The sequence below is a fragment of the Pagrus pagrus genome, assembly GCF_965226575.1.
Source record: "Pagrus pagrus genome assembly, chromosome: 23".
Lineage (NCBI taxonomy): Eukaryota > Metazoa > Chordata > Actinopteri > Spariformes > Sparidae > Pagrus > Pagrus pagrus.
Window position 1 is genome coordinate 24,844,538 of NC_140205.1, and position 17,780 is coordinate 24,862,317.

Consider the following 17,780-nt stretch of genomic DNA (forward strand, 5'->3'; position numbering starts at 1 on the left):
GAAACCCGGCTATCACAATCAAATTTAGCTGTTGGCTGAGATGGAGGCCGCTGACTATTTGGAGGCAGCTTTCGTCAGGAGCCACCACTGTTCACCCCGCCCCTCCTATAAAACTAGCAGCTGTCACTCTGAAATCTGTGGCGAGTAGGTTGGATTGAGAGGACTGCGAATAGAGAGGTATAGTCAGGGCCGTAGCCACCATTGAGGACACCGAGTTCATGTCCTCGGTACTTTTTTCCTTAAGTTTCGTTTCATTAAAACCGAAAGTAAACACGGTCGCGACGTGACTGCAGGTCTATTTTTAGAACGGCAATTAAATGAATCGGAGCAAAGATGCAACGTGGTGGTAAGAGGCTGCATCAATCCAAGTTATCATTTGTTGCAGAAAGGCAGAGGAGGAAAGGTGAGAATTGTAATAAGCTGAGAGAAAGAGAAAAATAGCGAACGAGCCTACAGATGCAACAGATAGCCAATAGAGATGCTAAGAAGCCTGCGCAGGATCTCCACTCTCTCTCTCTCTTTCTCTCACTCTCTCTCTCTTTCTCTCTCTGTCTCAAATTCAAATTCGCTTTATTGGCATGAATGTTACAAGAACTATGTTGCCAAAGCATCAAGAATCAAAGAAACAAAACAAATACAACTCACAGAATCAAATATATACAAATAAAAAAAAAATAATAATAATAAAATAAAATAAAAAAGTATATATGCATTTATACTGTATACCCTGTGTGTGTGTGTGCTGATGAAATGCTGTCTCTCTCTTATACACAGATTGGGTGTCATTAGGCAGTTACAAGTTGTTATATATAATGAAAAATATATATATACAGTTCATATGAAATGATGATGATAATAATAATAATACATAAAATAAAGAAATGAAAAACAACAACAACAATATTATATCATAGCAATAATGGTTGTGTCTGTCTCTCTCTTTCTCTCTCTCACTCACTCACTCACTCACTCAATCACTCACCATAGCCTATACCAAACACTTCATGTATACAGTTACAGATCATCTTAGTTGTAGTTTTTTGTAAGGCAGCAACACCACACACACACACACACACACACACACACACACACACACACACACTCAAATACTTCAGTTATAGTGTTATATATATTTATTTTACGATTACAGCAACGCATTCATACAAAGACACACTAAAATAAATGTTTCATCAGCAACATGGTACTGTGTGTTTGTTTTGTTTTTTTCCGGGGGGGGGGGGGGGGGGGTTCCTGCCGAATGTTGACCTCGGTATTTCAAAAATCCTGGCTACGGCCCTGGGTATAGTGAGAATTGAGTAGGTACCCAGCAAACATTTTCTCGACCTGCGTCTAGATGAAGACGTCCAGTCAACGTCGCGTCACGTCGTGACTTTAATTCGACTGTTTTTCAACATCATAAAAATAATATCATGGCAAATATGACCTAATTAAATATGCATTTTAGAGCGGTTTAACTGAATAAACACTGCCAGAAAACGCTTTCTCGACCTGCGTCTAGATGAAGACGTCCAATCGACGTCGCGTCACGACGTGACTTTAATTCGACTTTTTTTCGACATGATAACATTAGGGGGAATACGATCTCAAAGAAAACATATTTAACTGAAAAAACACTGTCAAGAATGATTTCCTCTATCTACTGCTGTGTCGAGATGCAGATATCCAATCATGTCGGGACGTCTGATTAACGTCGGGCAGGCAGGTTGATTTGACGTCTATCTGAGGGGCTGAAATGACCAACGTCATTTAGACGTTGTTTCAACGACCTATCAACGCACGAATGTTAAAAACTATTCGAAATAATGGAAATATGTTCGTGAATTTAAGAAAATAATGTAGTATCATATTGGCAATGTGGGCTGAAATGTTTGTGATTCTAGCATCCATCTAGGAACTATTTTTCCTCGCGTAGTTAGCGCACCTAGTGGTTTCCTACGCATGCGCAAGAAGAACTCTGCAGTGTCAGTTGACGAGGAGGAGACAGACACCTGTGAAAGGTGAGTTACTAAAAGTACTGTAATTTAAAATGAAACCGTGTTTGGTAAGACGTCATACGTTTATCAGTTGCATGTTAGAGTTTTGATTTTGTTGCTGCATCGTGTATTGTTACAGATAGCTGTTTTTTTTGCTTTTATTCGTAACCGAGCGGCGGCTAGCAGCCGAGTTAGCTGCCATGTGAAACTAGCCCTGAGTTAGCTCACAGGCTACGTGAGGTGCTCGATGCTAAACCGAGCCGAACATCTGTGCAACTCTTGGTTTAGCATCGTTACAGAACCAAAACACTTTAAGGGGCCGTCCAGACGGGCGAAAACGTTATTTTTTCTCCGTCTTCCTCGGCATTGTTTCAAGAATATTTGCATCTAGACGGATCCACCGAAAACGCTGTAGTTCATATGCCAGGCCTAAGGTGTCGCTTGACATACACCGAAAACGGGACGGACCATACCAGCTCCCGAAAACTATCTGGTCCACGGACATTGATATGTGGCCAGAAATCGTCTTATAACCGGGGTCTAACCGTTGACACATGCTGATAGTTGTCTGGTGTCGCTACACGACCGCAACGGCAGAGGGCGCCATCTTATTGTAGAGACGTGACTGACAGTGTGGCTGGTTATCTGTCAATCACAGCGTAGGTGTAGAATGGTCATACTTTGTGCCATCTTCTTCAAATTTCAAACAAGTGTTCACTGATAGTGTGGCTACAGCCCCATAATGCCATTGACATGCTCAGATGAAGCCACAAGCAGTTATTCATCCTTACAGTTTTTTTTTATTTTAGGCGTACTAAAATTTTTACATTTTTATTGACTTCAGAGGTTAATCAATGTCACTATCTCTCTACATATAAAAGTAATCTATTTGTGTGTCTCTGTTCCTCGCATAGGCCTGTTTTGATAACTATTTGTCCAATTTACCTCACTTCACAGGTTTATTGTGAGACGCACACCAGGTGAGATATATACACACACACACGCTTGAATGAATATGAATATTTGGATACAGCCTCAGAGCCGTCCGCCACTGTTTTACGCTGTTGCGATGATGCTTGGACAGAGGTGCTAATGCATAACAGCAGCAACAGTGAGGAATATCTTCAAATTCATTCTTTTAGAGTAAATGTATTCCGAAACTGTAGCACATGTTTGAAATGAAATGGAATTGTCCTTTAAAAGAAAACCTCTAATGTGCTATTGTGCTCCCTGTGTGAACAGCCAGGCACCTGCATGAAAGAGAAATTATGCTTAGTGTTGCCTCTCTGTGTTGTGCCTTTTAAAGCCACAAAGATGTTCCATGTCATCAAGTGTAAGAAACTAAGATTGATATAATTGAAATTACTGAATGGGCTTCATGTGCATGTGGCTATCCTGGGCTAAGCTGGGCTACCATAGCATAGACTGTTAATGCCTACTGGCTTTATTAGGAACCATCAGATTCAGGCTACTGAGTGGCTCTAAGAAGTGGTTCTTTCATTACTCTTTCAACTCCCAAAACAATTTATTCTTGCCATCTATAAAGTGCATTTAACATCTGAATAGGTGCTCTGTAAACATTTTTTTTTTCTTATGCCCTCTCTCCAGCTGCTGTGAAGAGATGGAGTCCAAAGGCCACAGATGCAGAAATAGTGTGTGATTCAGAACCAACTTAAACATGCCCCACCAAGAAGCGGGGGCAAGGGGCAGACCCCCACAGGACTGCAATAAAAAGGAAGTCAATAAAACATTTGTTCCAATAAACATGTTCGTTTTTTATTCAATATATAGATAACTCGTTACATATATCTGGTCCTGAATGCTGAGATTTGTCCATGTACTACTTGTATTTTACAGTATGGGTGAACATTATTCGAGTATTTTTAACTTTATCACAGCTGAGTTTATTTACTATGAAAGTTTTAACCAGGTTCACCATTCCTGTGATATTTTAAGTTGGCAAATGTGAAATTTGCTGGTGTTGTCTATTGGACTTTTTGACCTCTTTGCATTAAGGATTTTTTTGCTGAAATTGATAAGTTAATTTAAATAGTTGCAGATTAGAGCATTGAGAATTGCACATGTAGACTATAGGCTACAGCACAAGAGCTGTGCTTGTAATAGAATGTATGGATGTGGTAATGCCAGTTATGTAGGCACTAGTTGAAACTCGATTTAGGTAAACATATTTTTAAATGCAATACATTACATGTGTATTTTGACAAAGGTTGATATGCCGTCGAAATGACGTCGGTCATGAGAACGACGTCAGAAAATCTTTCATTTCAGCACCTCTGGTAGACGTCGAATCGACCTGCCTGACCGACGTTGATTAGACGTCAAATAGACGCCACGTAGAGACGTTGAAAAGTCGTCCATACGACGTAATAATTGAAGTAGCCTGCTCTGTGAGCCGTTTTTATATCGTTGAAACGACGTGAATTGATGCCGTCAAAATGACGTCGGTCAGAAAAACTTTCATTTCAGCACCTCTGGTAGACGTGGAATCGACCTGCCTGACCGACGTTGATTAGACGTCAAATAGACGTCAAAATGTTTGCTGGGTAGTTAGCATAGCATAGATTGTTTTTTGGAGATTTTATAGTTATTAGGTGTGAATTTATAGTATTTAGTAGTTATTTAGCAATTTTAGATAGCTTGTTTAGTTTTTTTGTGTTCTAGTAGTTACTCGTTAGTTAGTCAGTTAGTTCGTTAGGGTGTAGGTTAGCTTTAGCTTGTAGTGTAATTGTTTAAGTATTTGTGAGCTAGTGGCCACAATGGGTCGGCAGTGTAGTTTTCCCGGTTGCAAAATCGTCTCGGGGCTGCATCGGTTTCCAGCTGACCCAGAAATTAGGCGCCAGTGGTTGCGCACATTGCGCCTACCGGACCGTGATCTCCCGCCTAGAGCCGGAGTTTGCAATAGCCATTTCTCCGCGGAGTGCTTTTCAAATTTCACGGAGGTGAACATGGGTAACAGTAAAGTGCTCATGCTGAAAAGCAATGCGGTGCCGAATGCTGCTGTCCCGGTGCCGACAGCAGGAACGACATCACAGCACCTGCCGCACCTGCTAACAAAACATGACGAGCTAACCTGTCTCCTAATTGCAATGTCTAAATCTATATATTCAGTCGATCGATAGGCTTGTAGAGTGGTGTATATTACAGTAGCTGGGCTGGGCTGTAACACAATTATGTTATATTTCAGCCAAAACAGACCAGGGAGATCGGGTGCCAAACGGAACCAGTCAGCACAAAACATGCTGCTGGACAGGCTAACATAAAGCCTCTGAGGCGAAGCAAAGGTGAGTCATAATAAGGACTGCACTTTTGGTGGTATATGCTCTTAGGTGGCTGTGGGACAGGATTCATGGGAAGTCTATCGCGTTAATTGCCGCTACCTTGTGATATTTTGTTTCCCAGTCTTGTGTTAGTTAGCCAATTATAGTACTGGTATGCAGCCCTACAGTCATAATACTCGTTGGAGGTTTTATGACCACATCGAGGAGATTGTGCTCTCACTGACACCTTCATAATATCACAGCTGTGTGGGACTCTGGATTGTTGTTAAAATGTCCAATGACAAGATCTGACAGATTAGCTCTGACCACATCATTCTGCATAATAATTAGCCATGTGCTTCTGTTTGTTTGAACGGAGGTGTACGATAGACATGTGAATATGAGTGCCTCAGAGTAAATTCAATTCTTATCAACTTGATTTATTTGAACAAACAACAGTTGCAGTAGCTGTAAGCAAATAAGGACTCTCTCTCAATACAGTATAAGCTGTGTGTTACACTTGATTTGTCTGGGCTGCAACTAACAATTATTTCCATTGTCAAATAACTCTACTTTAGTATAATGTCAGTTTGTGCTTCTACATTTTGCTCAGTGGATATAAACCTTATTGTGGAATAATTTCTTTGTGCACAGCTACTCAGGCCCGACCTCCTAACAGGACCCTTCAAACATTTCATCAACCTGGGGGTTGACGGTAGGTCTAAGGGGCGACCTCTAGCGTGAAACGAGTTTAAAATAGGTCTAGATTGCACCTCGACCACAAACCAACTAGATGAAAAGTTAAATGTATGCAACCAATCGGGTGAGAGCCCTTCTAGCCAATCAGAGGCGAAAAAGGAGCCCTTCTAGCCAATCAGAGGCGAAAAGGGCGGGACCTTCTACTACCATCCAGGCTGGCAGCGGAACACGACTGCAGAGAAGCAAAGTACGTGCAGAGCAACAGTTTTTCCGGTAAGTTCATTGACATAAAACATTAGAGACGTTTTATATGTGTTCATATCATAGACTGTAGGTTCATATGCAACTTTCTGCGTTTTAAAAAGTGGCATTGACCGACCGTGCGTTATGTGTTTAACTGTCGAGTGGATTTCAAGCTAGCTGCTCACTCGGCTAACATGAAACAGGCCTCTGCAGTGTGCTTTCTGTCTAATATTCTGATATTTTTGGACTATTGGAGTTTAGAAATCCAGACATAAATCAGTGAAGCACTTATACAGACGAGCTGACATGGAGGTGTCCAGAAAATGCATTTTTTCCCCAAGATAATTTGAAAATGTTAATTTATCTTCATAAATAAAACAATGGTAGCCTAATCTATTGATTAGCTGTTAAAATGTTAACATTCAGTGGATTGTGAATATAAAAATTTGACTCCCAATGCCTAATTGTCTGCTTTGTTAATCAACAATGCTTTTTCTATTTAAAATCATGTAATGTTTTTATTTTATCATTATCTGGGACTTTTTGGCCTATGTAAATATAACCAAAAAGCAATATCTGTTTCATGACTTAACATTCATGTGATGTATGTATGTATGTACGTAGGTGAATTAGATGGTAAAACAGTGTACAATTTCCCAAGATGTGTTTAAGAATTGTTAAGTAATATACTTCAAATGTTTTTCCAGCTTCACATGACAGAGTGAGGATCTCCACTCCAGGTGAAGGAGCCATTGATAGAGGTATATTAACCTTTACTGTATTGGCACATTACAATTATAGTCTGCGTTGTCTCACTTACAATATCCAATGTTTGTAAATTTTTCCATTCATATGTACACATGGATGATTTTTTTTTTCCTCTGCTTTAAATAACAATTCTCGCAAGAAATCTCCCCAATCAAAGGTGAGTGATAGACATGAGAAGTTATTTTTTAATTTTTTGTGTGTGTTTGTGCGCGTGTGCGTGGGCGCATGTGTATGTGTTTTTTCTTTCTGATAACTCCTATATTCTTGTATTAGTCAGGCTAGAGAATAGGTCCTTGTAGTCAAACACGCCTATACTTGAAGTGCATTTACCAATGTCATCTGAAACTCCTACAACCATTTTAGCTGACACAACAACAATCATACCTTTCTTTATAAACTGCTTTTCAAAAACCTTTCCTAATGCTTTACATACATTAATTAAACAACAAGTTGACATATTCAATCTCTCTTCCCTCTTCCATATTCAATTACAAGGCAATTTATTTTATTGAACAGCTCTGTGGTCATCTTCAAACAACACTTAACTTTTTATAGTACCTTATGAAAAAATAATGTTTTGTCATCATGCCCTTTTCCCCCTCCCTTTTGTCAGTGTGATGTCTAACGCCATAATGTCCCAACTAAATATGGCCGGTGGTGGGCATCGCAATAAGAGGAGATTTAGGGACAGCCAAGTCTACACACTTGTTTGTGGTAATTTCAACAGTACCACAATCACGCACTACTGTTTTATAATATATAGTATCACAACAATGATAGTGCTATGTTTGTGTGCCAGCACAATTAGTGCAGTTGAACCGTCACAGTCCCGTATTGATTTTTATGACATTTTGCAGTATTTTCAAATGATCATAAACCACACAAAAGCTAAATGAAAATAGTGAGAAAATAATTTGTGTAGAACATTGTGCATTCCTGTAAAATATTAAGCATAACATTTTGGTATAGATGACGCACGTAACCGAGTAACCATTGACTAATTAAAAATCCTGTATTATTCTTTTTATCAATGTTAATAGAAGGATCAGTTATGCAATGAAAGTTCCATTTCTAATGTTTATAGACCATCACAGTCAAATTGGCTGCCATTAAAAGGTTGAGTGTAGAATAACTTACCATTCCAAATACTGTTTGCTTTGATTCTCCGCAGACGCAGTGAAAAGATGGAGGGCAGACTCCACAACGTTCGACATAGACCATGCCATGGCTGACCATTTAAAACATGCCCCAGGTCGAGCAGGCGGAGGAGGGAGAGGGGGCCAAAGGAGATCGTGATCGCCTACAAAGTGTTTTTCAACTGTGTTGGTGTTGACAAGGTGTTAACAGTTTTGGTCTCATTTTTTTTTTATGTTTATTGCACATACAGCTAAAAATAAAGAGACCACTGCTGCGATTAAAAATTGGGATTATTCCACCAATGTTGATTTCTAAACTCCTCCTAAGTTTGAAAATTAGTGTTGTGTTCTAAAATGAATATGAACCTGTTTTCTTTGCATTATACAATGTCTGAAAACACCAGAATTGTTTTGTCATTTTGACCTGTTGCCATTTTCTGCAAATAAATGTTCTAAATGACAATTTAGATTTAGATTTATTTCCAATTTGGGAGAAATTTTGTCAGTAGGTTATAGAATGAAACAAAAGTGTTCATTTTACTCAAACACATAGCTATGAATAGTAAAACCAGAGGAACTGATCATTTTTTACAGTTTTTCAAAAGTGTTCTGATTTTGTTTGTGTAATAAAACTAAAGAAATTGCACTTTTGTGTTGTCAAACTTATAATTTCTCCCCAAAGCTAGGTTCTGTTAATACATTGTATTTTTTCAAATTAATTAAATTAATCAAAACAAAAGTCCACAGAAGAGGAGTTGTGTATGAAAATCTAATAAAAATTAACAGCAACTCTGCAATCTCAAAACAAGACAAGAGAATTAAATGCGGACTCCTAAATATCAGATCCCTGTCATCGAAAGCTGTACTAGTAAATGACTTAATTTCAGACTGTAATATTGATTTATTCTGTCTTACTGAAACTTGGCTGCATCCTGAAGAATATGTCAGCCTGAATGAATCCACTCCACCCATTCACATTAATACTCACATTCCTCGAGGCTCCGGCCGAGGAGGTGGTGTTGCAGCTATTTATGACTTAAGTCTGTCAATCATTCCTAAACCTAAATTAAATTATAACTCATTTGAAAGCCTTGTTCTGAGTCTTTCACATCCAACGTGGAAAACTTTACAGCCAGTTCTATTTGTTGTAGTGTATCGAGCACCTGGTCCTTACTCAGAATTTTTATCTGAATTCTCTGAGTTTTTATCAAGTCTAGTCCTCAAATCAGATAAAGTAATTATTGTAGGTGATTTTAATATTCATGTGGATGTCGTTAATGATAGCCTTAGTACTGCATTTATCTCATTATTAGAATCTATTGGCTTCTCTCAGTGTGTACATAAACCAACTCACTGTTTTGACCACACCCTTGACCTTGTTCTAGCTTATGGTATCGAGATTGAAAATCTAACAGTTTCTCCACAGAATCCTCTTTTATCAGACCATCACTTAATAACTTTTGAAGTTCTATTACTGGACTACTCACCATTAGGCAAAAACTCCTTCACTAGATGTCTATCTGATAGTGCTGTAGCTAACTTTAAGGAAATTATACCGCTGGCACTAAATTCAATGCCATGTCTTAATATAATAGAGGACTCCTCCACTAACCTCAGTTCCTCACAAATCGATCATCTTGATGATAGCACTGCAGGCTCATTGCGAACAACACTGGACTCTATTGCCCCCCTGAAAAGGAAACCTATAAAACACAGGAGGTTAGCACCCTGGTATAACTCGGATACCCGCAAATTGAAGCAAACATCACGGAAATTTGAAAGGAAATGGCGTTCCACCAACTTGGAAGAATCCCGCTTAGCCTGGAAAGATAGCCTTAAAATATATAGGAAGGCCCTCCGCAATGCCAGAGCAAGCTATTACTCGTCATTAATAGAGGAAAACAAAAACAACACCAGGTTTCTTTTCAGCACTGTAGCCAGGCTGACAGAAAGTCACAGCTCTACTGAACCATGTATTCCTACAACGCTCAGTAGTAATGACTTCATGAGCTTCTTTAATGATAAAATTTTAACTATTAGAGACAAAATCCATCATCGCTTGCCCTCAACTGGCACTATTGTATCTTTAAACACAGGAACCTCAGAAACAGTTGTAAATTCTGACTTATATTTAGACTGCTTCTCTCCCATCGACCTCCACCAACTAACTTCGATGGTTTCTTCATCTAGACCAACAACTTGTCTCCTAGACCCCATCCCAACTAGGTTGCTGAAAGAAACTTTACCTTTAATTAGCACATCTCTACTAGAAATTATCAACCTGTCTCTATTAACAGGATACGTACCACAGTCCTTTAAACTAGCCGCTAGACCGCTCCTAGACCGCTCCTTTAAAAGCCTAATCTTGATCCAGAAGCTTTAGCCAACTATAGACCTATATCCAACCTCCCTTTCCTCTCCAAGATCCTTGAGAAAGCAGTCGCCAACCAGCTATGTGACTTTCTTCATAACAATAGTTTATATGAGGATTTTCAATCAGGTTTTAGAGCACATCATAGCACAGAGATGGCACTGGTGAAAGTTACAAATGACCTCCTAATCGCTTCTGACAAAGGACTTGTCTCTGTCCTGGTCTTACTAGATCTTAGTGCTGCATTTGATACCATTGATCATCACATTCTACTACAGAGACTGGAACACTTAATTGGCATTAAAGGACCCTCATTAAACTGGTTTAAGTCCTATTTATCGGATCGATTTCAGTTTGTACATGTTAATGATGAGTCATCCCTGTATACCAAGGTTAGTCATGGTGTTCCTCAAGGCTCCGTGCTTGGACCCATACTATTCACCTTATATATGCTCCCTCTAGGAAATATAATTCGGAAACACTCCATAAACTTTCATTGTTATGCAGATGATACACAGTTATACCTATCAATAAAGCCAAATGAAACTAATCAGCTTACTAAACTCCATGCATGTCTCAAGGACATTAAGACCTGGATGACCTGCAATTTTCTGCTGTTAAACTCAGATAAAACCGAAGTTATAGTACTTGGTCCTAAACACCTTAGAGATGCATTATCTAATGATATAGCGAGTTTGGATGGCATTAACTTGGCCTCCATCACCACCGTCAGGAATCTGGGAGTTATCTTTGATCAAGATATGTCCTTCAACTCCCACATAAAACAAATTTCAAGGTCTGCATTTTTTCATCTACGTAACATTGCGAAAATCAGGCCCATCCTGTCTCAAAAAGACGCAGAAAAGCTAGTCCATGCATTTGTTACTTCCAGGCTGGACTATTGTAATTCTCTATTATTAGGCTGCCCTAACAAGTCTCTAAAGAGTCTCCAGCTGGTCCAGAATGCTGCAGCACGTGTACTGACAGGAACTAAGAAAAGAGATCATATTACTCCTGTATTGGCCTCTCTGCACTGGCTCCCTGTAAAATCAAGAATAGAGTTTAAAATCCTTCTCCTCACTTACAAAGCTGTTAATGGTCAGGCACCATCATATCTCCAGGAGCTTATACTACCCTATCACCCAACTAGAGCATTACGCTCCCAGAACGCAGGATTACTTGTAGTTCCTAAAGTCTCCAAAAGTAGAATGGGAGCCAGAGCCTTCAGCTATCAAGCTCCTCTTCTGTGGAACCATCTTCCTGTTTTGGTCCGGGAGGCGGACACCCTCTCTACCTTTAAGAATAGACTTAAGACCTTCCTCTTCGATAAGAGCTTATAGTTAGGGCTGGGCCAGGGCAGGCCCAGGTCTGTCCTGGACCAGCTCTTAGTTATGCTGCTATAGGCCTAGTCCGGGGGACAATGACACACTGAGCTTCTCTCTCCTCCCCTCTCCTCTCCTCTCCATCTGTATACATTATGCCTGTATACATGCCCCATCTCTGCATGTCACTGACTTACTTCTTCCCTGGAGTCCTTGTGCTTTCTAGTCCTACAGGCTCCCATGGATCCTGGCCGCGCCCGGGTCGTGGATCGTGGATGCGCCCACTGCTATGGCCCTGCCTGATCATGGATGCGCCCACTGCTATGGCCCTGCCTGATCGTGGATGCGCCTACTGCTATGGCCCTGCCTGATCGTGGATGCGCCTACTGCTATGGCCCTGCCTGATCGTGGATGCGCCTACTGCCATGACCCTGCCTGACACCCACCACTACTGTCGCTAATATTAGTCACATCTCTGTTACATACGTTCCACTACTATTATTGTAATGCATTACTACATACCATCCTTACCATTAATCACTACTACTGTTATCACTAGTAATCACATTTCCATGTGCATTTCATTATTATTGCTGTTGCTGTAATCTTTATGTACTTTCACTCCTGTCAACCATCGCTTATAATTGAATACATTGTGATCTCGTTGATCTGCTCTGTACATGCGACATCTATTGCACGTCTGTCCGTCCTGGGAGAGGGATCCCTCCTCTGTGGCTCTCCTTGAGGTTTCTTCCGCATTTTTCTTCCCTGTTAAAAGGGCCTTTTTTTGGGGCAAGTTTTTCCTCACTCGAATCGAGGGTCGAAGGACAGAGGGTGTCGTCTCTGTACAGATTGTAAAGCCCTCTGAGGCAAACTTTGATTTGTGAATTTGGGCTATACAAATAAAATTTGATTTGATTTGATTTTGATTTGTATTTATATAAATGTGTTCATTTATAGCAAAAAATATTTTTAATATCATTTATTATTCATTAAATGTATGATTAAATGTATGTTTTATCTATATGTAAACACTGTAATTGTTTTTCAGTCAATTTGAACAGATAACATTTAGACGTTGAACAAACGTTAAAACGACGTCTAGACCTAGACTCAGCCAGGGGGTTAAAAGTAATGCTGAAATGCAGGTTGAAAAGACGTCAGATCGCAACGTCAGCATCTTCTCCACCTGCATTTTGTCAACATCTTTTTAACTCCACTTCACTGCAGAAACAACATCTAAAACTCGACACATACAGCTGATATAAAAATATATATCAGAATATTTACACTGGATCATTTTTAGAAGGTGAATAATGCGCGTTTAGAAGACGTCTGTGTTACAACGTGACATTGTGGAGACGTTGTTTACGACAGTTAAAAAGATGTCGAGGTTGCAACGCGACGTCGTTTCAATTTGCATTTCAGCATTACTTTTAGAACTCCTGGTGACGTGTACGTTTAGACGTCGTTTCAACTTTTCTTAGACGTCGAAATGTTTGCAGGGGAGTGTGTCTTGTGACACGGGCATGTTGGTGGCTGATCCTGAGGCTGCAGCCATCCCTGAGGTTCCAGTGGCAAGCTCCACGCCATGCAAAAGGACAAGGTATGAGGTGTCAACTGATGACTCCAGCTACCAGCTTGATGTCACCAACAGCACCATGAACTGTACAAGGTAAATTATTTAGTACACAAGGCTACTGCTGTTTCTATTATATAGAACTCTGCCATATAAATAGAAAATTGCAGTATAATTTCACATTCGAGCTTGACATGCTCTTTTGTATATTGCCAAGACAACTGAGGATAAAGTTTCCTGGTGTTTGCATCAAATATATTTTCATTGTCATGTTGCTGAATTGCACTGTGTCCAACTATGTCAACAGTTATCTCAATGAGTATTAAACTTCTACACTGAACTTGCTTTTAGTAACATATAATACAACACATTTTCCATTCATACCTACCTTTGAATAATGCCTGAAATACAGTAACCCAAGGCAACATTTAGACAGTCTGTACATGCTATTCCTCAACATGACTCCTACTTTTACATCACATGTTTTGTAATTTTGTGAATATTTACTGTAATACTGTAATCTTTTTTCACATCATGTCATTTACCATTCATATGTTTTCTCTTCTAATCAGTAATTCTGATGACATGGCACCCAATGCAGTGACCAAGTACATTGTCCATGAAGACAAATTAATGGACCTGTTCAAAAAATGTCCAGTGTGCACCTGGAGCTGTGGCATCACAAAGAATGTCATTCGGACACTTCTGCAAGTAAAGCAGAGCTGCTCACATTGCGAGTATGTTCACCAGTGGTCCAGCCAGCCAATGGTGAACAATATACCAGCTGGGAACCTTCAGCTGTGTGCAGCAGTCCTGTTCACTGGTTCATCTTTTGTTCAAATTTCAAACGTGAGACAAGACCGAATTTGTAATGCCAGGTACTTTTACATTATTTGATTACAAGTATGTCATCACATCATATTGTTTTTTTTTATTTTAGTTCATGGATGCTTTCAAGATCCAGGGCATCTTGGAAACAACTTTCCGCAAACATCAATCAAAACTTTTCCCTACAATCTATTGGCAGTGGAACCAAAACCAGGAACACCTCATCAGAGACTCTAGCTGGTGGGGATGTGACACTGGGTGGTGACATGCGTGCTGACTCGCCAGGTGAAAATTTACTTTGATGAGTACGTAACTATGACAATTATTGTCAACCAAGGCATACTCAAAAATATATCTTGTTTTTTCAAATATGTTAGGACATTCTTGCAAAGTACGGGAGCTACACAATGATGGACCTCAGATTAAACAAGGTCATTGATATTCAGCTAGTCCAGGTAAAACACTGATACACTGAAAAACCGTTCATTCATATTCATATTAGTCCATCTCTTCAGAGAATGTGTTTACTTTATGTTGTATCAACAGAGCAACGAAGTGGGAAACATTGTTCGGATGGAGAAGGAGGGCTTTGAGCGAAGTCTGTCATTCTTGGAAGGCAAAGGCATAGTGGTCAAAGGCATTGTCACTGACCGACATACAGGGGTACAAAAGTTCTTGCGGGAACAAAGACCTGGGATCAGCCACTACTTTGACCCTTGGCATATGGGAAAGGGTAAGTGTTTGAATTGAATCAAAATAATAAATGCATAAATAAAATGTAGACATAAAGCTCATAGCACAGACAAGTGCAAACATAAGTGCATTCAGATACATGTAACACAATCTCTTACTTCTCAGCCCATCCCTTTATGTCTTTTGCCCAGGGATTGGGAAAAAAATTGATGCCATGGCGGAGACAAAAAGAACACAGGAGGTGGGCTCATGGAGGAAGAGTGTTGTCAACCACCTCTACTGGTCAGCGTCCACCTCTGCATCAGGGGAGGAGGTTGTGGCCAAATGGGCCTCAGTTGCCAACCACATGCAAAATGTGCACACGCACGAGAATCCACTCTTCCCCAGTTGCCTCCACCAACCCCTTGTTGATGAGCAGGCACGGCAGTGGCTCAAGCCAAGTAAGTGTAGTAGTAGGCTACACTAACCAATATACAGTATAATAATGCTATTTAGTTACCCCTAAATGGGTGCTGGTTGTGAAAATGTCAACTGCACATTTTGGAAACTAGCAGGGCATAGTGATTACACTACACCCTTCATTACACCCTGATTCGCATCAGATTTAATATAAAGCCCAGTGTTATGAGATTGCTGACTGTAAGTTTGTTTTGACGGTTTATGTTTGATCATGTTTACAATTATTCATTGTCCTCAAATTGGTTTAATTATATAGCATTATTCCCGTGTGTAGGTACAGCAGCATGTGAGCAACTGACAGCAGTTTTGTTGGCTCCCAGACTGTTGAAGGATGTGAAGAAAAATGCCCCCAAAAATGTGGTGTTCTCCTTCACAGGGATGTTGTGCAGGTATTGAACATTGTATTGTATTGCATGGTATTGTACAGTATTGTGAAGGTAACATTTTCTTGTTTTTTATTAATTAGTCATAGCTTATAAGGTGTTTGCTGACCATATAAATGTAATGTGCTTCTTACTAGACTCCAGCTGACAGCGATGTACTATAATGAGAACGCACAGAGAGCTCATGCATCCACCGCAGCTGGAGAACTACGATATTCTATAGTGTACCCAAAATATAAACATGGGGACTTCACTGTGCGACCACTGCAGAGTCATCCTACTTCAGGTAATTTGTGATTAGACAAAGAGTGGCATCATGATTGATTTGTGGGGAAATGTGTTACTACCCTGTTCTATCTGTACACTTTAGGCTACATTGACACTCAGATGGAGCTTCTCTTCCACTATGTGGTGAAAGACCCGGGTCCATACCAGGACTTTCTGGACACAGTCCTTGTGCCAGGGAAACTTTGCTCCCAGTTCACCAGACCTGACCAAGGGGAGGCAGTGGCTGTCTCACATGATTCTTCAAGAACATGTGAGTTTTGGCTCACTACAGAGCATGTTGTAAGAATACATTTCTGTTATTGATGTTTATGTAATTATTTTTGCCAGTTCTAATTCCATCATTTGATCAAGAGTATTTTCTTTTTTTCTTTTTTTTTTACAGGCACCAATGACAGGCACCAGTGACTTCCTGACTGGGTTTGGGGTTTGCGCTACACACATGGACAGACAGCACCTGGCCCAGACAACATCAGCAGCCGTGTCCTGTGGTGCTGTGCAGAGCAGCTGGGGGGCGTGTTTCAGCTCCTGTTTCAAACATCCATGGACAACAGCACAGTCCCCCAGCTATGGAAGCACTCCACAGTGGTCCCCATCCCCAAGAAGAGCTCTGTCAAGACTTTGAACGATCTCAGGCCTGTGGCTCTCACCTCACTCGTGATGAAGGCTGAATTGAATGGAGCAGCGTATGCGTATGTGAGACCACACACATAAATGAACTCAACTAACCTGACACCTCTGTTGTAGTGCTTTAACTTTAAACACCTTCAAATTTGTTATCAATGTTTTGAAGGATTAACTCATTGACTAGTCTTTGCCTTCCTGAAGCTTCTGCTTTCTGTTTCCCACCAGAGATTCTACTAAGAGGTGATCAAGTGTCTCCTATAGGTTGCTATATTTCTACTGAGGGCCATGTCATCCAGTTTGTCATCCACCTGCACAGGCTACCAATCAACACATCTACATTTACACTTTGTTCCTCAGCCTGCTCCCCATCATCAAATGTATATCCCTTCTTTTTACTCCCTGACATCATAAAAACATGGTTGCTATATTTCTGAGTCTCATCTGTATTGCATTGCATTCTGTTATGTGATGATGAAACCATCCTGCACTGAAAAGAAAGTGGAAAATTGACAGCCATGGACATTGTAGAGTTCAAAAAACATTTTTATCAAGTGGGGAGAGTTGACAGGACCTTGTAGAGCTAAAAAAAAAATTAATCAAGGGGGGGGAAGTTGAAACCCTGTGTAGTTTTCCCCATTTTCAGGGAACTCCTGCCTGATGCGGGTGACGGCACAAGACGGGATGATTACCCTCATATGCCGGCCCAAGTACCCCCAGCACCACCGCACAAAGTTTCTGTATGCCAGGTGTCTGTAGCAACTGTGAAGAATGAATATGTTATATTAATGGTCAACCTTTTTGTTTTTAGTTTGGTCAAACTTTTTGTTTTGTAAGACATGTGCTTCCACTGATTATTTGCATCTTTATGTCTACAAAATTTTAAATTGTATAAAAAAAATAATGTAAATACTATTCTATATATGAATGAACTGATTCTGGTTTCCTGAACCGACCTATGGAGCACAGGTTCCTCCATCTGTCCAAACAGCTGCAGGTATGTTCCATAAACAGCCTGCAGCACGTAGGGGTTGAGGGCAACAGGCTCAAAATCTGGGTGCACAGTCACACAGGCTGCACCCCCAATCTGCTCAGACTTATGCATCACCTATGTGTAA

At 40.3% G+C, this 17,780-nt stretch overlaps 1 protein-coding gene and 1 long non-coding RNA gene across 3 annotated transcripts; both read left to right on the forward strand.

Moving 5' to 3' along the window:
• The first annotated feature begins 1,455 nt into the window (after positions 1 to 1,455).
• Positions 1,456 to 17,092, forward strand: LOC311252511 (uncharacterized protein). Of its 2 annotated transcripts, XM_084345709.1 has the most exons (13): positions 1,456 to 2,018; positions 2,952 to 2,974; positions 3,603 to 5,296; positions 13,317 to 13,486; positions 13,963 to 14,239; positions 14,331 to 14,503; positions 14,596 to 14,673; positions 14,765 to 14,951; positions 15,103 to 15,351; positions 15,645 to 15,759; positions 15,891 to 16,039; positions 16,124 to 16,291; positions 16,424 to 16,528. In XM_084345709.1, exons 7-13 carry the CDS (start codon positions 14,626 to 14,628, stop codon positions 16,444 to 16,446), a joined length of 939 nt encoding a protein of 312 aa, XP_084201835.1. In that variant the 5' UTR covers positions 1,456 to 2,018; positions 2,952 to 2,974; positions 3,603 to 5,296; positions 13,317 to 13,486; positions 13,963 to 14,239; positions 14,331 to 14,503; positions 14,596 to 14,625; the 3' UTR covers positions 16,447 to 16,528. The 2 variants fall into 2 exon arrangements, with proteins under 2 accessions (XP_084201835.1, XP_084201834.1); XM_084345708.1 differs by lacking the exon at positions 1,456 to 2,018 and having other exon boundaries at positions 2,915 to 2,974; positions 16,124 to 16,320; positions 16,424 to 17,092.
• On the forward strand, positions 5,804 to 8,764 carry LOC311252529. Its single transcript, XR_014621541.1, has 4 exons — positions 5,804 to 6,244; positions 6,922 to 6,975; positions 7,122 to 7,139; positions 8,154 to 8,764. It is a non-coding gene; the product is annotated as an uncharacterized lncRNA (long non-coding RNA).
• Positions 17,093 to 17,780: the final 688 nt, after the last annotated feature.

Coding starts and splice junctions, on each gene's coding strand:
- LOC311252511 (XM_084345708.1), top strand. CDS start 14,626: ATGATGGACCTCAGATTAAACAAGGTCATTGATATTCAGCTAGTCCAG. Junction 14,674..14,764: donor TTGATATTCAGCTAGTCCAG/GTAAAACACTGA, acceptor TTGTATCAACAG/AGCAACGAAGTGGGAAACAT. Junction 14,952..15,102: donor CCCTTGGCATATGGGAAAGG/GTAAGTGTTTGA, acceptor TCTTTTGCCCAG/GGATTGGGAAAAAAATTGAT.